Source organism: Oncorhynchus keta, unplaced genomic scaffold, assembly GCF_023373465.1.
Source record: "Oncorhynchus keta strain PuntledgeMale-10-30-2019 unplaced genomic scaffold, Oket_V2 Un_contig_2290_pilon_pilon, whole genome shotgun sequence".
Lineage (NCBI taxonomy): Eukaryota > Metazoa > Chordata > Actinopteri > Salmoniformes > Salmonidae > Oncorhynchus > Oncorhynchus keta.
The window spans coordinates 353,796-378,682 of record NW_026283111.1 but is presented as its reverse complement, the minus strand read 5'-3'; the positions used below and the strand labels follow the sequence as shown (position 1 = coordinate 378,682).

Genomic DNA, 24,887 nt, shown 5'->3' with positions numbered 1-24,887 from the left:
TCCCCAGGGTGTGTCCTACACTCCCCAGGGTGTGTTGTGTGTGTCCTTCACTCCCCAGTGTGTGTCCTTCACTCCCCAGTGTGTGTCCTTCACTCCCCAGTGTGTGTCCTACACTCCCCAGTGTGTGTCCTACACTCCCCAGTGTGTGTCCTACACTCCCCAGTGTGTGTCCTACACTCTCCAGGGTGTGTCCTTCGCTCCCCAGGGTGTGTCCTACACTCCCCAGGGTGTGTCCTTCGCTCCCCAGGGTGTGTCCTTCGCTCCCCAGGGTGTGTCCTACACTCCCCAGGGTGTGTCCTTCGCTCCCCAGGGTGTGTCCTACACTCCCCAGGGTGTGTTGTGTGTGTCCTTCACTCCCCAGTGTGTGTCCTTCACTCCCCAGTGTGTGTCCTTCACTCCCCAGTGTGTGTCCTTCGCTCCCCAGTGTGTGTCCTTCGCTCCCCAGGGTGTGTCCTTCGCTCCCCAGTGTGTGTCCTTCGCTCCCCAGTGTGTGTCTCACCCGTTCTTTGTAGTAGAATGATGATATGGAGACATGGTCCTTGTCCGTGTGGGTGGGGCTGCCACTGTACAGCCTCAGAGAGCTCTGAGACTCACTACGCATCTTCATAGGAGTCAGGACCCCACTGTGGTACGCAGACAGGGCCGACAGGGACCTGGGGGACAGAGGCAGGTTAACAAGGACCCCACCGTGGTACGCAGACAGGGCCGACAGGGACCTGGGGGACACATAGAGGCAGGTTAACAAGGACCCCAACGTGGTACGGACAGGGCTGTCAGGGCTGAAGTGTACCTGGGTGTGGGTTCAGTGGGTGGTACAGAGGCAGGTTAACACACACAGATAACAGGTTAATGAGTGCAGCAGTATAAAGTGTACCTGGGTGTGGGTTCAGTGGGTGGTACCGAGCGATGCATAGTGATGGGTCTTGTGAAGTACACCAAGCAGCCGGTGCCACAGAAGCGAGCCCCGGAGGTACGAGGGAAGGGGATGTTGGCATCCTGGTAGGAGCCGTAGGTGTTGGTGACCCGGGGGAAGGCTGGCAGAGCAGGGGTCACGGGGTTAGACAGGACGTACGGGTTGGCAGCACTACCATCCTCCTGGGTCTATGGAGTGAGAACAGAGAATACATACTGTTATGGGACAGCCCCTCGTATACCGCTGGGACAGCCCCTCGTATCCCGCTGGGACAGCCCCTCGTATACCGCTGAGACAGCCCCTCGTATACCGCTGAGACAGCCCCTCGTATACCGCTGGGACAGCCCCTCGTATACCGCTGGGACAGCCCCTCGTATACCGCTGAGACAGCCCCTCGTATACCGCTGGGCCAGCCCCTCGTATCTGCCCCTCGTATCCTGCTGGGACAGCCCTCGTATCCTGCTGGGACAGCCCCTCGTATCCTGCTGGGACAGCCCCTCGTATCCGACTGGGACAGCCCCTCGTATACCGCTGGGACAGCCCCTCGTATACCGCTGGGACAGCCCCTCGTATACCGCTGGGACAGCCCCTCATATCTGCCCCTTGTATCCCACTGGGACAGCCCCTCGTATCCCGCTGGGACAGCCCCTCGTATCCCGCTGGGACAGCCCCTCGTATCCCGCTGGGACAGCCCCTCGTATGCCGCTGGGACAGCCCCTCGTATCCCGCTGGGACAGCCCCTCGTATCCGCTGGGACAGCCCTCGTATCCCGCTGGGACAGCCCCTCGTATCCCGCTGGGACAGCCCCTCGTATCCTGCTGGGACAGCCCCTCGTATCCCGCTGGGACAGCCCCTCGTATCCCGCTGGGACAGCCCCTCGTATCCCGCTGGGACAGCCCCTCGTATCCCGCTGGGACAGCCCCTCGTATCCCGCTGGGACAGCCCCTCGTATCTGCCCCTCGTATCCCGCTGGGACAGCCCCTCGTATCCCGCTGGGACAGCCCCTCGTATCCTGCTGGGACAGCCCCTCGTATCCTGCTGGGACAGCCCCTCGTATCTGCCCCTCGTATCCCGCTGGGACAGCCCCTCGTATCCCGCTGGGACAGCCCCTCGTATCCTGCTGGGACAGCCCCTCGTATCTGCCCCTCGTATCCCGCTGGGACAGCCCCTCGTATCCCGCTGGGACAGCCCCTCGTATCCCGCTGGGACAGCCCCTCGTATCTGCCCCTCGTATCCCGCTGGGACAGCCCCTCGTATCCCGCTGGGACAGCCCCTCGTATCCCGCTGGGACAGCCCCTCGTATCTGCCCCTCGTATCCCGCTGGGACAGCCCCTCGTATCCCGCTGGGACAGCCCCTCGTATCAGCCCCTCGTATCCCGCTGGGACAGCCCCTCGTATCTGCCCCTCGTATCCCACTGAGACAGCCCCTCGTATCCCGCTGGGACAGCCCCTCGTATCCCGCTGGGACAGCCCCTCGTATCCCGCTGGGACAGCCCCTCGTATCAGCCCCTCGTGTCCCGCTGGGACAGCCCCTCGTGTCCCGCTGGGACAGCCCCTCGTGTCCCGCTGGGACAGACCCTCGTATGCCGCTGGGACAGCCCCTCGTATGCCGCTGGGACAGCCCCTCGTATCCCGCTGGGACAGCCCCTCGTATCCCGCTGGGACAGCCCCTCGTATCCCGCTGGGACAGCCCCTCGTAATCCTACTGGGACAGCCCCTCGTAATCCTACTGGGACAGCCCCTCGTATCAGCCCCTCGTATACCGCTGGGACAGCCCCTCGTATCCTACTGGGACAGCCCCTCATATCTGCCCCTCGTATCCCATTGGGACAGCCCCTCGTATCCCGCTGGGACAGCCCCTCGTATCCCGCTGGGACAGCCCCTCATATCTGCCCCCATACCGCTGGGACAGCCCTCGTATACCGCTGGGACAGCCCCTCGTATACCGCTGGGACAGCCCTCGTATCCCGCTGGGACAGCCCCTCGTATCCCGCTGGGACAGCCCCTCGTATCCCGCTGGGACAGCCCCTCGTATCCCGCTGGGACAGCCCCTCGTATCCCGCTGGGACAGCCCCTCGTATCCCGCTGGGACAGCCCCTCGTATACCGCTGGGACAGCCCCTCGTATCCGCTGGGACAGCCCCTCGTATCCCGCTGGGACAGCCCCTCGTATCCCGCTGGGACAGCCCCTCGTATCCCGCTGGGACAGCCCCTCGTATCCCGCTGGGACAGCCCCTCGTATCCTGCTGGGACAGCCCCTCGTATCAGCCCCTCGTATCCTACTGGGACAGCCCCTTGTATCAGCCCCTCGTATCCTACTGGGACAGCCCCTTGTATAAGCCCTCGTATCCTATTGGGACAGCCGCTCGTATCCCGCTGGGACAGCCCTTAGTATCCCGCTGAGCCAGCCCCTTGTATCCTGCTGGGACAGCCCTCGTATCAGCCCCTCCTATACCGCTGGGACAGCCCCTCGTATCCGCTGGGACAGCCCCTGGTATACCGCTGGGACAGCCCCTGGTATACCGCTGGGACAGCCCCTCGTATACCGCTGGGACAGCCCCTCGTATACCGCTGGGACAGCCCTCGTATACCGCTGGGACAGCCCTCGTATCTGCCCCTCGTATCCCGCTGGGACAGCCCCTCGTATCCCGCTGGGACAGCCCCTCGTATCAGCCCCTCGTATCCCGCTGGGACAGCCCCTCATGTCCCGCTGGGACAGCCCCTCGTATCCCGCTGGGACAGCCCCTCGTATCCCGCTGGGACAGCCCCTCGTATCCCGCTGGGACAGCCCCTCGTATCCCGCTGGGACAGCCCCTCGTATCCTGCTGGGACAGCCCCTCATATCTGCCCCTCGTATCCCGCTGGGACAGCCCTCTTGTCCCGCTGGGACAGCCCCTCGTATACCGCTGGGACAGCCCCTCATATCTGCCCCTCGTATACCGCTGGGACAGCCCCTCGTATACCGCTGGGACAGCCCCTCGTATACCGCTGGGACAGCCCCTCGTATCCCGCTGGGACAGCCCCTCGTATCCCGCTGGGACAGCCCCTCGTATCCCGCTGGGACAGCCCCTCGTATCCCGCTGGGACAGCCCCTCGTATCCCGCTGGGACAGCCCCTCGTATACCGCTGGGACAGCCCCTCGTATACCGCTGGGACAGCCCCTCGTATCCCGCTGGGACAGCCCCTCGTATCCCGCTGGGACAGCCCCTCGTATCCCGCTGGGACAGCCCCTCGTATCCCGCTGGGACAGCCCCTCGTATCCCGCTGGGACAGCCCCTCGTATCCTGCTGGGACAGCCCCTCGTATCAGCCCCTCGTATCCTACTGGGACAGCCCCTTGTATCAGCCCCTCGTATCCTACTGGGACAGCCTCTCGTATCCCGCTGGGACTGCCCTTAGTATCCCGCTGAGCCAGCCCCTTGTATCCTGCTGGGACAGCCCCTCGTATCAGCCCCTCGTATACCGCTGGGACAGCCCCTCGTATCCCGCTGGGACAGCCCATCGTATACCGCTGGGACAGCCCATCGTATACCGCTGGGACAGCCCCTCGTATCCCGCTGGGACAGCCCCTCGTATCCCGCTGGGACAGCCCCTCGTATACCGCTGGGACAGCCCCTCGTATGCCGCTGGGACAGCCCCTCGTATCCCGCTGGGACAGCCCTCGTATCAGCCCCTCGTATCCCGCTGGGACAGCCCCTCATGTCCCGCTGGGACAGCCCCTCGTATCCCGCTGGGACAGCCCCTCGTATCCCGCTGGGACAGCCCTCGTATCCCGCTGGGACAGCCCTCGTATCCCGCTGGGACAGCCCCTCGTATCCCGCTGGGACAGCCCCTCGTATCCCGCTGGGACAGCCCCTCGTATCCTGCTGGGACAGCCCCTCGTATCCTGCTGGGACAGCCCTCGTATCCTGCTGGGACAGCCCCTCGTATACCGCTGGGACAGCCCCTCGTATACCGCTGGGACAGCCCCTCGTATACCGCTGGGACAGCCCTCATATCTGCCCCTCGTATCCCGCTGGGACAGCCCCTCGTATCTGCCCCTCGTATCCCGCTGGGACAGCCCCTCGTATCCCGCTGGGACAGCCCCTCGTATCCCACTGGGACAGCCCCTCGTATACCGCTGGGACAGCCCCTCGTATACCGCTGGGACAGCCCCTCGTATACCGCTGGGACAGCCCCTCATATCTGCCCCTTGTATCCCACTGGGACAGCCCCTCGTATCCCGCTGGGACAGCCCCTCGTATCCCGCTGGGACAGCCCCTCGTATCCCGCTGGGACAGCCCCTCGTATACCTCCTGGGACAGACAGTTTACAGTTTAGACAGTAGCCAATAGGCTGTACCCTTACAGTTTAGACAGTAGCCAATAGGCTGTACCATGACAGATTGTCCATAATGACCATTGTTATTTTTGAAAGAAAAAGGGGGATGCTTGCAAGACGAAGAACACCATCCCAACCGTGAAGCACGGGGGTGGCAGCATCATGTTGTGGGGGTGCTTTGCTGCAGGAGTTGACTGGTGCACTTCACAAAATAGATGGCTGCATGAGGTAGGAAAATTACATGGATATATTGAAGCAACATCTCAGGACATCAGTCAGGAAGTTAAAGCTTGGTCATAAATGGGTCTTCCAAATGGACAATGACGCCAAGCATACTTCCAAAGTTGTGGCAAAATGGCTTAAGGACAACAAGGTATTGGAGTGGCCATCACAAAGCCCTGACCTCAATCCTATAGAAAATGTGTGGTCAGAACTGAAAAAGTGTGTGTGACCAAGGAGGCCTACAAACCCGACTCAGTTACACCAGCTCTGTCAAGGGGAATGGGCCAAAATTCACCCAACTTATTGTGGGAAGCTTGCGGAAGGCTACCAGAAACATTTGACCCAAGTAAAACAATTTAAAGGCAATGCTACTAAATACTAACTGAGTGTATGTAAACTTCTGACCCACTGGGAATGTGATGCAATCAAATCAAATCAAAGTTTATTTGTCACATGCGCTGAATACAACAGGTGAAATGCTGACTTACAGGCTCTAACCAATATTGCAAAAAAAGGTATCAGGTGAACAATAGGTAAGTAAAGAAATAAATCAACAGTAAAAAGACAGGCTATATACAGTAGAGAGGCTATATACAGTAGAGAGGCTATATACAGTAGAGAGGCTATATACAGTAGAGAGGCTATATACAGTAGAGAGGCTATATACAGTAGAGAGGCTATATACAGTAGAGAGGCTATATACAGTAGAGAGGCTATATACAGTAGAGAGGCTATATACAGTAGAGAGGTTATATACAGTAGAGAGACTATATACAGTAGAGAGGCTATATACAGTAGAGATGCTATATACAGTAGAGAGGCTATATACAGTAGAGGCTATATACAGTAGAGGCTATATACAGTAGAGAGGTTATATACAGTAGAGAGGCTATATACAGTAGAGATGCTATATACAGTAGAGAGGCTATATACAGTAGAGAGGTTATATACAGTAGAGAGACTATATACAGTAGAGAGGCTATATGCAGTAGAGAGGCTATATACAGTAGAGAGGCTATATACAGTAGAGAGGCTATATACAGTAGAGGGCTCTATACAGTAGAGGGCTATATACAGTAGAGGCTATATACAGTAGAGGCTATATACAGTAGAGGCTATATACAGTAGAGGCTATATACAGTAGAGAGGCTATATACAGTAGAGAGGCTATATACAGTAGAGAGGCTATATACAGTAGAGAGGCTATATACAGTAGAGAGGCTATATACAGTAGAGAGGCTGTATACAGTAGAGAGGCTATATACAGTAGAGAGGCTATATACATTAGAGAGGCTGTATACAGTAGAGAGGTTATATACAGTAGAGAGGCTATATACAGTAGAGAGGCTGTATACAGTAGAGAGGCTATATACAGTAGAGAGGCTATATACATTAGAGAGGCTGTATACAGTAGAGAGGTTATATACAGCAGAGAGGCTATATACAGTAGAGAGGCTGTATACAGTAGAGAGGCTATATACATTAGAGAGGCTGTATACAGTAGAGAGGTTATATACAGTAGAGAGGCTATATACATTAGAGAGGCTGTATACAGTAGAGAGGCTATATACAGTAGAGAGGCTATATACAGTAGAGAGGCTATATACATTAGAGAGGCTGTATACAGTAGAGAGGTTATATACATTAGAGAGGCTGTATACAGTAGAGAGGTTATATACAGCAGAGAGGCTATATACAGTAGAGAGGCTATATACATTAGAGAGGCTGTATACAGTAGAGAGGCTATATACAGTAGAGGGGCTCTATACAGTAGAGGGGCTCTATACAGTAGAGAGGCTACATACAGTAGAGGGGCTCTATACAGTAGAGGGGCTATATACAGTAGAGAGGCTATATACAGTAGAGGGGCTCTATACAGTAGAGAGGCTATATACAGTAGAGAGGCTATATACAGTAGAGAGGTTATATACAGTAGAGAGGCTATATACATTAGAGAGGCTGTATACAGTAGAGGGGCTGTATACAGTAGAGGGGCTATATACAGTAGAGAGGCTATATACAGTAGAGAGGTTATATACAGTAGAGAGGTTATATACAGTAGAGAGGTTATATACAGTAGAGAGGTTATATACAGTAGAGGGGCTATATACAGTAGAGAGGCTATATACAGTAGAGAGGCTATATACAGTAGAGGGGCTATATACAGTAGAGAGGTTATATACAGTAGAGAGGTTATATACAGTAGAGAGGTTATATACAGTAGAGAGGTTATATAGAGTAGAGGTTATATACAGTAGAGAGGTTATATAGAGTAGAGAGGTTATATACAGTAGAGATGCTATATACAGTAGAGATGCTATATACATTAGAGAGGCTGTATACAGTAGAGAGGTTATATACAGTAGAGAGGCTATATACAGTAGAGAGGCTATATACAGTAGAGAGGCTATATACAGTAGAGGGCTATATACAGTAGAGGGGCTATATACAGTAGAGGCTATATACAGTAGAGGGGCTATATACAGTAGAGGCTATATACAGTAGAGGCTATATACAGTAGAGAGGCTATATACAGTAGAGAGGCTATATACAGTAGAGAGGCTATATACAGCAGAGAGGCTATATACAGTAGAGAGGCTATATACAGTAGAGAGGTTATATACAGTGGAAAGGCTATATACAGTAGAGAGGCTATATACAGTAGAGAGGCTATATACAGGGGGGAATGCACACAATGCAAATAGTGCGGGTAGCCATTTGATTACCTGTTCAGGAGTCTAATGGCTTGGGGGTAAAAACTGTTGTTTTCTGTTTAGTGTCTCCTTGCAGAACTGTTTCGTTTCTTCCATTCACTTCGTTATTTAGTTTTGTGTGTTCAGTTAATAAATTAAAATGGGACACTTACCGCGCTGCGCATTGGTCCCATATTTCATACTCGTCGTCAGACGATGAGCAGATCCGTTACACTTACAGGCTGTCTCGTCGTCGTCGGTGATCAGGCCTACCACTGTTGTGTCGTCTGCAAACTTAATGATGGTGGTGGAGTCGTGCCTGACCATGTAGTTGTGGGTGAACAGGGAGTACAGGAGGGGACCGAGCACGCACCCCTGAGGGGCCCCTGTGTTGAGGATCAGCGTGGCAGAAGTGTTGTTACCTACCCTTACCACCTGGGGGCGGCCCGTCAGGAAGTCCAGGATCCAGTTGCAGAGGGAGGTGTTGTTACCTACCCTTACCACCCGGGGGCGGCCCGTCAGGAAGTCCAGGATCCAGTTGCAGAGGGAAGTGTTGCTACCTACCCTTACCACCTGGGGGCGGTCCGTCAGGAAGTCCAGGATTCAGTTGCAGAGGGAGGTGTTTAGTCCCACGGTCCTTAGCTTAGTGATGAGCTTTGAAACATGTTGGTATTACAGACTCAATCAGGGAGAGGTTGAAAATGTCAGTGAAGACACCTGCCAGTTGGTCAGCGCATGCTCGGAGCACACGTCCTGGTAATCAGTCTAGCCCCGCAGCCTTGTGAATGTTGACCTGTTTAAAGGTTTTACTCACATCGGCTACGGAGAGCGTGATCACACAGTCATCCGGAACAACCGATGCTCTCATGCATGTTTCAGTGTTGCTGCTTGCCTCGAAGCGAGCATGCAAGTGATTTAGCTCGTCTGGTAGGCTCGTGTCACTGGGCAGCTCGCGGCTCTGCTTCCCTTTTATAGTCTGTAATAGTTTGCCCGGCCACATAAGACGAGCGTCGGAGCCGGTGTAGTAAATAAATAAAAGCTGAAATAAATCCCTCTCTCTACTATTATTCTGACCTTTCACATTCTTAAAATAAAATGGTGATCCTAACTGACCTAAAACAAAGACTTTTTACTCAGATTAAATGTCAGGAATTGTGAAAAACTGAGTTTAAATGCATTTGGCTAAGGTGTATGTAAACATCCTACTTCTCTGTGCCACATGGCATTTCTTCTTAGAGGGAACATTGTCCACGAGTGTCATTGTGTCCAAGACCTTCGAAATGTTTGAGCGGTGATGCAATGTGATTTGTGGATTAAAAATAAAAAGTATTTAAAATGTATGCGTCTCACCATGTAAGACTCCAGACAGGACACCAGCTGTCTAACACAGGGCTCCAGACAGTTCTGATTCCTCTTGACCTTCTGCAGTGACGTGTCTGTCAGGATCTACACAGAGGAGATACAACTGTGAGGAGAGAGAGACAGGCACACACGATACAGGCACACACACGGTTACCTTCTGTATCTTGGTCCTCATGGCTGTGGGGATGGTGGTAGGACACACACAGACACACACAGACACACACACACACACACACACACACACACACACACACACACACACACACACACACACACACACACACTCTGTATCTTGGTCCTCATGGCTGTGGGGATGGTGGTAGGACACACACAGACACACACCCACCCACACACACACACACACACACACACCCCCACACACACACACACACACACACCTTCTGTATCTTGGTCCTCATGGCTGTGGGGATGGTGGTAGGGGAGATGAACTGGAAGGATGGAGCAGCGTTGTTGGGGTAGTGGGAAGGGAACTTCACCACCAGGTGGACCCGGTTGGTCCCGAACACGGCTGACACCACACAGCTACGGTTCACTGCATCCATCTGGAGGCCGAACAATCACACCACACAGCTACGGTTCACTGCATCCATCTGGAGGCCGAACAATCACACCACACAGCTACGGTTCACTGCATCCATCTGGAGGCCGAACAATCACACCACACAGCTACGGTTCACCGCATCCATCTGGAGGCTCGAACAATCACACCACACAGCTACGGTTCACTGCATCCATCTGGAGGCCGAACAATCACACCACACAGCTACGGTTCACTGCATCCATCTGGAGGCCCGAACAATCACACCACACAGCTACGGTTCACTGCATCCATCTGGAGGCCCAAACAATCACACCACACAGCTACGGTTCACTGCATCCATCTGGAGGCCGAACAATCACACCACACAGCTACGGTTCACCGCATCCATCTGGAGGCCCAACAATCACACCACACAGCTACGGTTCACTGCATCCATCTGGAGGCCGAACAATCACACCACACAGCTACGGTTCACCACATCCATCTGGAGGCCCAAACAATCACACCACACAGCTACGGTTCACCACATCCATCTGGAGGCCGAACAATCACACCACACAGCTACGGTTCACCACATCCATCTGGAGGCCCAACAATCACACCACACAGCTACGGTTCACCGCATCCATCTGGAGGCCGAACAATCACACCACACAGCTACGGTTCACTGCATCCATCTGGAGGCCGAACAATCACACCACACAGCTACGGTTCACTGCATCCATCTGGAGGCCGAACAATCACACCACACAGCTACGGTTCACTGCATCCATCTGGAGGCCCGAACAATCACACCACACAGCTACGGTTCACTGCATCCATCTGGAGGCCCAAACAATCACACCACACAGCTACGGTTCACCGCATCCATCTGGAGGCCCAAACAATCACACCACACAGCTACGGTTCACCACATCCATCTGGAGGCCTGAACAATCACACCACACAGCTACGGTTCACTGCATCCATCTGGAGGCCCAAACAATCACACCACACAGCTACGGTTCACCACATCCATCTGGAGGCCCGAACAATCACACCACACAGCTACGGTTCACCACATCCATCTGGAGGCCCGAACAATCACACCACACAGCTACGGTTCACTGCATCCATCTGGAGGCCCAACAATCACACCACACAGCTACGGTTCACCACATCCATCTGGAGGCCCAAACAATCACACCACACAGCTACGGTTCACCACATCCATCTGGAGGCCCGAACAATCACACCACACAGCTACGGTTCACTGAATCCATCTGGAGGCCCGAACAATCACACCACACAGCTACGGTTCACTGCATCCATCTGGAGGCCGAACAATCACACCACACAGCTACGGTTCACCGCATCCATCTGGAGGCCGAACAATCACACCACACAGCTACGGTTCACCGCATCCATCTGGAGGCCCAAACAATCACACCACACAGCTACGGTTCACTGCATCCATCTGGAGGCCCAAACAATCACACCACACAGCTACGGTTCACCACATCCATCTGGAGGCCCAAACAATCACACCACACAGCTACGGTTCACTGCATCCATCTGGAGGCCCAAACAATCACACCACACAGCTACGGTTCACCACATCCATCTGGAGGCCCAAACAATCACACCACACAGCTACGGTTCACCACATCCATCTGGAGGCCCGAACAATCACACCACACAGCTACGGTTCACCACATCCATCTGGAGGCCCAAACAATCACACCACACAGCTACGGTTCACCACATCCATCTGGAGGCCCAAACAATCACACCACACAGCTACGGTTCACTGCATCCATCTGGAGGCCCAAACAATCACACCACACAGCTACGGTTCACTGCATCCATCTGGAGGCCCAAACAATCACACCACACAGCTACGGTTCACTGCATCCATCTGGAGGCCCAACAATCACACCACACAGCTACGGTTCACTGCATCCATCTGGAGGCCCAAACAATCACACCACACAGCTACGGTTCACTGCATCCATCTGGAGGCCCGAACAATCACACCACACAGCTACGGTTCACCACATCCATCTGGAGGCCCAAACAATCACACCACACAGCTACGGTTCACCGCATCCATCTGGAGGCCCGAACAATCACACCACACAGCTACCGTTCACCGATGGAGAACAATCACACCACAGAACCACATTGGTACGATGGAGAACAATCACACCACAGAACCACATTGGTACGATGGAGAACAATCACACCACAGAACCACATTGGTACGATGTAGAACAATCACACCACAGAACCACATTGGTACGATGGAGAACAATCACACCACAGAACCACATTGGTACGATGGAGAACAATCACACCACAGAACCGGTTCATTGGTTCTATGTGAACAATCACACCACAGAACCACATCCATTCTAGGCCGAACAATCACACCACAGAACCACATTCACTGCATCCATCTGGAGAACAATCACACCACAGAACCACATTGTTCCATCTGGAGAACAATCACACCACAGAACCACATTGGTACGATGGAGAACAATCACACCACAGAACCACCATCTGGTACAATCACACCACACAGCTACGGTTCGAACAATCACACCACAGAACCACATTGGTACGGAACAATCACACCACAGAACCACATCTGGTACTATGGGAAACAATCACACCACCACATTGTTCTACGAAGAACAATCACACCACAGAACCACATCTGGAGATGGAGAACAATCACACCACAGAACACTGCATCCATCTGGTACCGAACAATCACACCACAGAACCACATTGGTACTATGTAGAACAATCACACCACAGAACCACCATTGGTACTACTCACACCACAGAACCACATTGGTACGATGTCGAACAATCACACCACAGAACCACATTGGTACTATGTAGAACAATCACACCACAGAACCACATTGGTTCTATGCCGAACAATCACACCACAGAACCACATTGGTACTATGTAGAACAATCACACCACAGAACCACATTGGTACTATGTAGAACAATCACCCATAAACAGACCACCAATAGGAGACCAATGTAGTTCAGAACCACATCGGTACGATGTAGAACAATCACACCACAGAACCACATTGTTCTACGTAGAACAATCACACCACAGAACCACATTGTTCTACGTAGAACAATCACACCACAGAACCACATCGGTTCTACGTAGAACAATCACACCACAGAACCACATCGGTTCTACGTAGAACAATCACACCACAGAACCACATCGGTTCTATGTAGAACAATCACACCACAGAACCACATCGGTTCTACGTAGAACAATCACACCACAGAACCACATTGGTACTATGTAGAACAATCACACCACAGAACCACATTGGTACGCAATCACACCACAGAACCACATTGGTACTATGTAGAACAATCACACCACAGAACCACATTGGTTCTACGTAGAACAATCACACCACAGAACCACATTGGTACTATGTAGAACAATCACACCACAGAACCACATTGGTACTATGTAGAACAATCACACCACAGAACCACATTGGTACTATGTAGAACAATCACACCACAGAACCACATTGGTTCTACGTAGAACAATCACACCACAGAACCACATTGTTCTACGTAGAACAATCACACCACAGAACCACATTGATGTCGGAAAGACATATGGGAAGCAGAAACATGTCACACAAAGAACAACAGGAGACCACGTTCTCGTAGAACAGAACATAATGAAGGGAGATGTAGTTCTATAGAACAGACCACCATAATAAAGGGAGATGTAGTTCTATAGAACAGACCATAATAAAGGGAGATGTAGTTCTATAGAACAGACCACCATAATAAAGGGAGATGTAGTTCTATAGAACAGACCATAATAAAGGGAGATGTAAATAACAGGGAGATGTAGTTCTATAGAACAGACCACCATAATAAAGGGAGATGTAGTTCTATAGAACAGACCATAATAATAAAGGGAGATGTAGTTCTATAGAACAGACCACCATAATAAAGGGAGATGTAGTTCTATAGAACAGACCACCATAATAAAGGGAGATGTAGTTCTATAGAACAGACCACCATAATAAAGGGAGATGTAGTTCTATAGAACAGACCACCATAATAAAGGGAGATGTAGTTCTATTGAACAGACCACCATAATAAAGGGAGATGTAGTTCTATAGAACAGACCACCATAATAAAGGGAGATGTAGTTCTATAGAACAGACCACCATAATAAAGGGAGATGTAGTTCTATAGAACAGACCACCATAATAAAGGGAGATGTAGTTCTATAGAACAGACCATAATAAAGGGAGATGTAGTTCTGTTGAACAGACCATAATAAAGGGAGATGTAGTTCTCTAGAACAGACCACCATAATAAAGGGAGATGTAGTTCTGTTGAACAGACCATAATAAAGGGAGATGTAGTTCTATAGAACAGACCACCATAATAAAGGGAGATGTAGTTCTATAGAACAGACCATAATAAAGGGAGATGTAGTTCTATAGAACAGACCATAATAAAGGGAGATGTAGTTCTATAGAACAGACCATAATAAAGGGAGATGTAGTTCTATAGAACAGACCACCATAATAAAGGGAGATGTAGTTCTATAGAACAGACCACCATAATAAAGGGAGATGTAGTTCTATAGAACAGACCACAATAATGAAGGGAGATGTAGTTCTATAGAACAGACCATAATAAAGGGAGATGTAGTTCTATAGAACAGACCACCATAATGAAGGGAGATGTAGTTCTATAGAACAGACCACCATAATAAAGGGAGATGTAGTTCTATAGAACAGACCACCATAATAAAGGGAGATGTAGTTCTATAGAACAGACCACCATAATGAAGGGAGATGTAGTTCTATAGAACAGACCACCATAATAAAGGGAGATGTAGTTCTATAGAACAGACCACCATAATAAAGGGAGATGTAGTTCTATAGAACAGACCACCATAATAAAGGGAGATGTAGTTCTATAGAACAGACCACCATAATAAAGGGAGATGTAGTTCTATAGAACAGACCACCATAATAAAGGGAGATGTAGTTCTGTAGAACAGACCATAATAAAGGGAGATGTAGTTCTATAGAACAGACCATAATAAAGGGAGATGTAGTTCTATAGAACAGACCACCATAATAAAGGGATGATGTAGTTCCACCATAATAAAGGGAGATGTAGTTCTATAGAACAGACCATAATAAAGGGAGATGTAGTTCTATAGAACAGACCACCATAATAAAGGGAGATGTAGTTCTATAGTTAAAGGGAGATGTAGTATAGAACAGACCACCATAATAAAGGGAGATGTAGTTCTATAGAACAGACCACCATAATAAAGGGAGATGTAGTTCTATTGAACAGACCATAATAAAGGGAGAAGTAGTTCTATTGAACAGACCATAATAAAGGGAGATGTAGTTCTATAGAACAGACCACCATAATAAAGGGAGATGTAGTTCTATAGAACAGACCACCATAATAAAGGGAGATGTAGTTCTATAGAACAGACCACCATAATAAAGGGAGATGTAGTTCTATAGAACAGACCACCATAATAAAGGGAGATGTAGTTCTATAGAACAGACCACCATAATAAAGGGAGATGTAGTTCTGTTGAACAGACCACCATAATAAAGGGAGATGTAGTTCTATAGAACAGACCACCATAATAAAGGGAGATGTAGTTCTATAGAACAGACCACCATAATAAAGGGAGATGTAGTTCTATAGAACAGACCACCATAATAAAGGGAGATGTAGTTCTATAGAACAGACCACCATAATAAAGGGAGATGTAGTTCTATAGAACAGACCACCATAATAAAGGGAGATGTAGTTCTGTAGAACAGACCACCATAATAAAGGGAGATGTAGTTCTATGTTGAACAGACCACCATAATAAAGGGAGATGTAGTTCTATTGAACAGACCATAATAAGGGAGATGTAGTTCTATAGAACAGACCACCATAATAAAGGGAGATGTAGTTCTATAGAACAGACCACCATAATAAAGGGAGATGTAGTTCTATAGAACAGACCACCATAATAAAGGGAGATGTAGTTCTATAGAACAGACCACCATAATAAAGGGAGATGTAGTTCTAATAGAACAGACCACCATAATAAAGGGAGATGTAGTTCTATAGAACAGACCATAATAAAGGGAGATGTAGTTCTATAGAACAGACCACCATAATAAAGGGAGATGTAGTTCTATAGAACAGACCATAATAAAGGGAGATGTAGTTCTATAGAACAGACCACCATAATAAAAAGGGAGATGTAGTTCTATAGAACAGACCACCATAATAAAGGGAGATGTAGTTCTGTTGAACAGACCACCATAATAAAGGGAGATGTAGTTCTATAGAACAGACCACCATAATAAAGGGAGATGTAGTTCTATAGAACAGACCACCATAATAAAGGGAGATGTAGTTCTATAGAACAGACCACCATAATAAAGGGAGATGTAGTTCTATAGAACAGACCACCATAATAAAGGGAGATGTAGTTCTATAGAACAGACCACCATAATAAAGGGAGATGTAGTTCTATAGAACAGACCATAATAAAGGGAGATGTAGTTCTGTTGAACAGACCATAATAAAGGGAGATGTAGTTCTATAGAACAGACCACCATAATAAAGGGAGATGTAGTTCTATAGAACAGACCACCATAATAAAGGGAGATGTAGTTCTATAGAACAGACCATAATAAAGGGAGATGTAGTTCTATAGAACAGACCATAATAAAGGGAGATGTAGTTCTATAGAACAGACCACCATAATAAAGGGAGATGTAGTTCTATAGAACAGACCACCATAATAAAGGGAGATGTAGTTCTATAGAACAGACCACCATAATAAAGGGAGATGTAGTTCTATAGAACAGACCACCATAATAAAGGGAGATGTAGTTCTATAGAACAGACCATAATAAAGGGAGATGTAGTTCTATAGAACAGACCACCATAATAAAGGGAGATGTAGTTCTATAGAACAGACCACCATAATAAAGGGAGATGTAGTTCTATAGAACAGACCACCACAATAAAGGGAGATGTAGTTCTATAGAACAGACCACCATAATAAAGGGAGATGTAGTTCTATAGAACAGACCACCATAATAAAGGGAGATGTAGTTCTATAGAACAGACCACCATAATAAAGGGAGATGTAGTTCTATAGAACAGACCACCATAATAAAGGGAGATGTAGTTCTATAGAACAGACCACCATAATAAAGGGAGATGTAGTTCTATAGAACAGACCACCATAATAAAGGGAGATGTAGTTCTATAGAACAGACCACCATAATAAAGGGAGATGTAGTTCTATAGAACAGACCATAATAAAGGGAGATGTAGTTCTATAGAACAGACCACCATAATAAAGGGAGATGTAGTTCTATAGAACAGACCACCATAATAAAGGGAGATGTAGTTCTATAGAACAGACCACCATAATAAAGGGAGATGTAGTTCTGTTGAACAGACCATAATAAAGGGAGATGTAGTTCTATAGAACAGACCACCATAATAAAGGGGGAGATGTAGTTCTATAGAACAGACCACCATAATAAAGGGAGATGTAGTTCTATAGAACAGACCACCATAATAAAGGGAGATGTAGTTCTATTGAACAGACCATAATAAAGGGAGATGTAGTTCTATAGAACAGACCACCATAATAAAGGGAGATGTAGTTCTATAGAACAGACCACCATAATAAAGGGAGATGTAGTTCTATAGAACAGACCACCATAATAAAGGGAGATGTAGTTCTATAGAACAGACCACCATAATAAAGGGAGATGTAGTTCTATAGAACAGACCACCATAATAAAGGGAGATGTAGTTCTATAGAACAGACCATAATAAAGGGAGATGTAGTTCTATAGAACAGACCACCATAATAAAGGGAGATGTAGTTCTATAGAACAGACCACCATAATAAAGGGAGATGTAGTTCTATTGAACAGACCAGACCATAATAAAGGGAGAAGTAGTTCTATTGAACAGACCATAATAAAGGGAGATGTAGTTCTATAGAACAGACCACCATAATAAAGGGAGATGTAGTTCTATAGAACAGACCACCATAATAAAGGGAGATGTAGTTCTATAGAACAGACCACCATAATAAAGGGAGATGTAGTTCTATAGAACAGACCACCATAATAAAGGGAGATGTAGTTCTATAGAACAGACCATAATAAAGGGAGATGTAGTTCTATAGAACAGACCACCATAATAAAGGGATGATGTAGTAATCTATAGAACAGACCACCATAATAAAGGGAGATGTAGTTCTATAGAACAGACCACCATAATAAAGGGAGATGTAGTTCTATAGAACAGACCACCATAATAAAGGGAGATGTAGTTCTGTTAGAACAGACCATAATAAAGGGAGATGTAGTTCTATAGAACAGACCACCATAATAAAGGGAGATGTAGTTCTATAGAACAGACCACCATAATAAAGGGAGATGTAGTTCTGTTGAACAGACCATAATAAAGGGAGATGTAGTTCTATAGAACAGACCACATAATAAAGGGAGATGTAGTTCTATAGAACAGACCACCATAATAAAGGGAGATGTAGTTCTGTTGAACAGACCATAATAAAGGGATGTAGATGTAGTTCTATAGAACAGACCACCATAATAAAGGGAGATGTAGTTCTATAGAACAGACCACCATAATAAAGGGAGATGTAGTTCTATAGAACAGACCATAATAAAGGGAGATGTAGTTCTATAGAACAGACCACCATAATAAAGGGATGATTCTATAGAACAGACCACCATAATAAAGGGAGTTTCTATAGAACAGACCACCATAATAAAGGGAGATGTAGTTCTGTAGAACAGACCACCATAATAAAGGGAGATGTAGTTCTATAGAACAGACCACCATAATAAAGGGAGATGTAGTTCTATAGAACAGACCACCATAATAAAGGGAGATGTAGTTCTATAGAACAGACCACCATAATAAAGGGAGATGTAGTTCTATAGAACAGACCACCATAATAAAGGGAGATGTAGTTCTATAGAACAGACCACAATAATAAAGGGAGATGTATGTTTCTATAGAACAGACCATAATAATAAAGGAGATGTAGTTCTATAGAACAGACCACAATAATGAAGGGAGATGTAGTTCTATTGAGACAGACCATAATAAAGGGAGATGTAGTTCTATAGAACAGACCACCATAATAAAGGGAGATGTAGTTCTATAGAACAGACCACAATAATAAGGGAGATGTAGTTCTATAGAACAGACCATAATAAAGGGAGATGTAGTTCTATTGAACAGACCACCATAATAAAGGGAGATGTAGTTCTGTTGAACAGACAGACCACCATAATAAAGGGAGATGTAGTTCTGTAGAACAGACCACCATAATGAAGGGAGATGTAGTTCTATAGAACAGACCATAATAAAGGGAGATGTAGTTCTATTGAACAGACCATAATAAAGGGAGATGTAGTTCTGTTGAACAGACCACCATAATAAAGGGAGATGTTGAACAGACCACCATAATAAAGGGAGATGTAGTTCTATAGAACAGACCATAATAAAGGGAGATGTAGTTCTGTTGAACAGACCACCATAATAAAGGGAGATGTAGTTCTGTTGAACAGACCACCATAATAAAGGGAGATGTAGTTCTGTTGAACAGACCATAATAAAGGGAGATGTAGTTCTATTGAACAGACCACCATAATAAAGGGAGATGTAGTTCTATTGAACAGACCACCATAATAAAGGGAGATGTAGTTCTATTGAACAGACCATAATAAAGCCATTGTAACGGTATGAAAGGAGTAGGGGTCCGTCTAGCTACACTGTCATCAAGCCTACATAACAACGTCATTAGATATCGTTAGACTGACACAGCAGATGTCATTAGGAGTCATAACCCGTTTTAAATAATTGGCATAGCATATGTCATTATGAGTTATAAATTGTCATACGGGGAGTGACATAGCATCATCAGGAGTTATAAGCAGTCATAAGACTATCATAGGAGACTTCATTAGGAGCTATAAGCAGTCATAAGACTATCATAGGAGACGTCATTAGGAGTTATAAGCAGTCATAAGACTATCATAGGAGACGTCATTAGGAGTTATAAGCAGTCATAAGACTATCATAGGAGACGTCATTAGGAGTTATAAGCAGTCATAAGACTATCATAGGAGACGTCATTAGGAGCTATAAGCAGTCATAAGACTATCATAGGAGAGGTCATTAGGAGTTATAAGCAGTCATAAGACTATCATAGGAGACGTCATTAGGAGTTATAAGCAGTCATAAGACTATCATAGGAGACGTCATTAGGAGTTATAAGCAGTCATAAGACTATCATAGGAGACTTCATTAGGAGTTATAAGCTCACCTCCACGTTAACGTTCCTGATCTGCAGGTTGACCAGAGAGAATTCCTGTTGCAGTGTCTGGGGCAGAGCAGAAGAGTCATGTCTACCACCGGAGGTCAGAGCACCAGCCTGGTCTGTGAGAGAGAGAGAGAGAGAGATGGTGTGAGAGAGAGATGGTGTGAGAGAGAGATGGTGTGAGAGAGAGATGGTGTGAGAGAGAGAGAGAGAGAGATGGTGTGAGAGAGATCATAGAGAGAGAGATGGTGTGTGATAGAGAGTCATAGAGAGATAGAGAGAGATGAGATGGTGTACTGAGAGTCAGACTATCATAGAGAGATGAGTTTAGAGTTATAAGAGTCATAAGAGGGAGATGATTCTAGTAGAGACGGTGAGAGAGATGGTGAGTTCAGACTAAAGGGAGATGGTTCTAGATTCAGACCATGAGAGTTATAAGGAGAGTCAGAGAGAGACGAGAGAGATGGTGTTCTAGAGAGAGTCATAGAGAGAGATAGAGATAGAGAGTTCTGTGAGAGAGAGAGAGAGAGAGAGAGAGAGAGAGATGGTATACTGAGAGTCAGAGAGACCAGAGATTCCTCTGAGAGATGGTGAGAGAGATAGAGAGAGAGAGAGAGATCTGAGAGAGAGGAGAGATACAGAGAGAGAGACTGAGAGAGAGTGAGAGAGAGAGAGAGTTCTACTGAGAGAGAGAGAGAGAGACATTCCTCTGAGAGATGAGTCAGGAGAGAGAGAGAGTGATCTGTGAGAGAGAGAGAGAGAGAGATGTTCTAGTAGAGAGAGAGATTCCTCTGTTCTAGAGAGAGTAGAGAGAGATTCCTCTGTTCTAAGAGAGAGAGATGGTGTATAGAGAGAGAGAGAGATGTTCTAGAGAGAGATAGGGAGATGAGAGTTCTAGAGAGAGAGATGGTGTTCTAGAGAGAGTCAGGTGTGTGAGAGAGAGAGAGAGATGGTGTGAGAGTAGTCAGAGAGAGATGGTTCTACTGAGAGGAGAGAGAGATGGTTCCTGAGAGAGAGAGAGAAGAGATGGTGTGAGAGAGAGAGAGATGTAGATGACAGTGTGAGAGATAGATTCCTCTGATGGTGGAGATGAGACTGAGAGGAGATACAGATCTGTTCTAGAGAGAGATGGTCTAGAGAGATTCCTCTGTTCTAGAGAGATGGTGAGAGAGAGAGATGGTGTGAGATTCCTCTGTTCTAGAGAGAGAGAGTCAGAGTCTATGGTGTTCTAGTAGAGATAGAGATCTGAGAGAGAGAGAGATGGTGAGAGAGAGAGAGAGGAGACATTCCTCTGAGATGAGATGGTCTATACATGAGAGAGAGTGAGAGAGAGAGAGAGAGAGAGAGAGTGGTGTGTCAGATAGAGTCCTCTGAGACTGAGTCAGATGGAGTTCTGAGAGAGAGTCAGAGAGATGTTCTACTGAGTCAGAGACAGAGAGAGAGATGGTGTGAGAGAGAGAGTTCTAGAGATGGTCTGAGAGAGAGAGAGAGAGTCAGAGATACATTCCTCTGTTCTGTGTGAGAGAGAGAGAGAGATACATTCCTCTGTTCTAGAGAGAGAGAGAGAGAGAGATGGTGTGAGAGATAGAGATGTTCTACTGAGAGAGATAGATTCCTCTGGTGTGAGAGACATTCCTCTGTTCTACTGTAGTCAGAGAGATACATTCCTCTGTTCTAGAGTGGTCTATAGATTCCTCTGTTCTACTGAGAGATAGAGATGGTGTGAGAGAGAGAGAGAGTTAGAAGAGTCAGAGAGAGAGATGGTGTTCTAGAGTCAGGAGATACATTCCTCTGTTCTAGTCAGGTGAGAGTCAGGAGATTCCTCTGTTCTACTGTAGAGAGATACATTCCTGAGTTCTAGAGAGAGAGAGATAGATTCCTCTGAGAGAGTGGTCTAGAGAGAGAGAGATACATTCAGAGAGAGAGAGATGGTGCAGGTCTATACAGAGAGAGTTCTACTGTAGTCAGAGAGTCTAGACATTCCTCTGTTCTAGAGTGAGGTCTAGAGAGTCAGGTCTATAGATTCCTCTGTTCTACTGGTAGAGAGAGAGAGAGAGAGAGTCTAGACATTCCTCTGTTCTACTGTAGTCAGGTCTATACATTCCTCTGTTCTACTGTAGTCAGGTCTATACATTCCTCTGTTCTACTGTAGTCAGGTCTATACATTCCTCTGTTCTACTGTAGTCAGGTCTATACATTCCTCTGTTCTACTGTAGTCAGGTCTATACATTCCTCTGTAGTCAGGTCTATACATTCCTCTGTAGTCAGGTCTATACATTCATCTGTTCTACTGTAGTCAGGTCTATACATTCCTCTGTAGTCAGGTCTATACATTCCTCTGTTCTACTGTAGTCAGGTCTATACATTCCTCTGTTCTACTGTAGTCAGGTCTATACATTCCTGTGTTCTACTGTAGTCAGGTCTATACATTCCTCTGTTCTACTGTAGTCAGGTCTATACATTCCTCTGTTCTACTGTAGTCAGGTCTATACATTCCTCTGTTCTACTGTAGTCAGGTCTATACATTCCTCTGTTCTACTGTAGTCAGGTCTATACATTCCTCTGTTCTACTGTAGTCAGGTCTATACATTCCTCTGTAGTCAGGTCTATACATTCCTCTGTTCTACTGTAGTCAGGTCTATACATTCCTCTGTTCTACTGTAGTCAGGTCTATACATTCCTCTGTTCTACTGTAGTCAGGTCTATACATTCCTCTGTTCTACTGTAGTCAGGTCTATACATTCCTCTGTTCTACTGTAGTCAGGTCTATACATTCCTCTGTAGTCAGGTCTATACATTCCTCTGTTCTACTGTAGTCAGGTCTATACATTCCTCTGTTCTACTGTAGTCAGGTCTATACATTCCTCTGTTCTACTGTAGTCAGGTCTATACATTCCTCTGTTCTACTGTAGTCAGGTCTATACATTCCTCTGTTCTACTGTAGTCAGGTCTATACATTCCTCTGTTCTACTGTAGTCAGGTCTATACATTCCTCTGTTCTACTGTAGTCAGGTCTATACATTCCTCTGTAGTCAGGTCTATACATTCCTCTGTTCTACTGTAGTCAGGTCTATACATTCCTCTGTTCTACTGTAGTCAGGTCTATACATTCCTCTGTTCTACTGTAGTCAGGTCTATACATTCCTCTGTTCTACTGTAGTCAGGTCTATACATTCCTCTGTTCTACTGTAGTCAGGTCTATACATTCCTCTGTTCTACTGTAGTCAGGTCTATACATTCCTCTGTTCTACTGTAGTCAGGTCTATACATTCCTCTGTTCTACTGTAGTCAGGTCTATACATTCCTCTGTTCTACTGTAGTCACCCAACACGGGAACTCTGGCCTCTTTCTCGACCCCCGACTATCCGACCTGAAGGGCACCGCCTTCATAATTTAGTTCCCCAGTTGTCTTGAAAGCACCATTAGGTTCATCGTTGAGCTAGCTAGCATGTCTAAACCAAAGACCACTTCGCCAGATGATCACATGACCCGTCAAGTTAGCCAGGCGGGCGTTGATTGCGGCCATGCCGCCCCTCACCCTGCAGGTGTTCGGCTGGCAGGCCACAGCTGTGTAAGGTGGGTTCAGGGTCCTGAGAGGGAAGGCTCTTCTCTGACTCGGTAGTTAGGCTGATGCCCTCTATCGGATCCTCTACCAGGTCGTTGGCACACAGCTACACAGAGAAACACAGGGAGAGAACATACGTGTGGAGTTAACATGAAGTCCCAAATGACACCCAGTTCCTAAATACCACACCACTTCTGACCAGGGACACAGAGATTTGAATAGAATATTGTATTTGACAGATTCCACACCTTCTGTAGCTGTGGATCCAGCCTCCATATTCTCAGAGTCTGGTCTCTGGACAAAGTCACCATCTGGTACTCCTTAGATGCTAGTAGGAGACAACAAGACAGGGGAATCTGAGGACTGAACTCTATGGAGAATGAGACAACTGAGACAGGAGAATCAGAGGACTGAACTCTATGGAGAATGAGACAACTAGACAGGAGAATCAGAGGACTGAACTCTATGGAGAATGAGACAACGAGACAGGGAGAATCAGAGGACTGAACTCTATGGAGAATGAGACAACGAGACAGGGAGAATCAGAGGACTGAACTCTATGGAGAATGAGACAACAAGACAGGGAGAATCAGAGGACTGAACTCTATGGAGAATGAGACAACGAGACAGGAGAATCAGAGGACTGAACTCTATGGAGAATGAGACAACTAGACAGGGAGAATCAGAGGACTGAACTCTATGGAGAATGAGACAACTAGACAGGAGAATCAGAGGACTGAACTCTATGGAGAATGAGACAACGAGACAGGAGAATCAGAGGACTGAACTCTATAGAGAATGAGACAACGAGACAGGGAGAATCAGA

At 47.3% G+C, this 24,887-nt stretch overlaps 1 protein-coding gene and 1 long non-coding RNA gene across 9 annotated transcripts in view; one reads left to right on the top strand and one right to left on the bottom strand.

Annotated features, from left to right (window-relative positions):
- The window catches only part of wdr59 (WD repeat domain 59), a 105,332-nt gene that overhangs the window by 39,493 nt on the left and 40,952 nt on the right, over positions 1 to 24,887 (bottom strand). Inside the window, exons 13-19 of the mRNA XM_052505208.1 lie at positions 24,310 to 24,389; positions 24,035 to 24,167; positions 20,503 to 20,615; positions 9,907 to 10,071; positions 9,497 to 9,592; positions 875 to 1,101; positions 500 to 653 (exon numbers count right to left, since the gene is read on the bottom strand). Coding sequence (XP_052361168.1) covers positions 500 to 653; positions 875 to 1,101; positions 9,497 to 9,592; positions 9,907 to 10,071; positions 20,503 to 20,615; positions 24,035 to 24,167; positions 24,310 to 24,389 — 968 coding nt within the window. The remainder of the gene's footprint in view (positions 1 to 499; positions 654 to 874; positions 1,102 to 9,496; positions 9,593 to 9,906; positions 10,072 to 20,502; positions 20,616 to 24,034; positions 24,168 to 24,309; positions 24,390 to 24,887) is intronic.
- On the top strand, positions 22,578 to 23,609 carry LOC127921654 (uncharacterized). Of its 8 annotated transcripts, none has more exons than XR_008109216.1 (4): positions 22,578 to 22,740; positions 22,949 to 23,132; positions 23,261 to 23,316; positions 23,509 to 23,609. It is a non-coding gene; the product is annotated as an uncharacterized LOC127921654 (long non-coding RNA). The 8 variants fall into 8 exon arrangements; XR_008109221.1 differs by lacking the exon at positions 22,949 to 23,132 and adding an exon at positions 22,821 to 22,884 and having other exon boundaries at positions 23,197 to 23,316; XR_008109217.1 differs by lacking the exon at positions 23,509 to 23,609 and adding an exon at positions 22,821 to 22,884 and having other exon boundaries at positions 23,013 to 23,132; positions 23,261 to 23,361.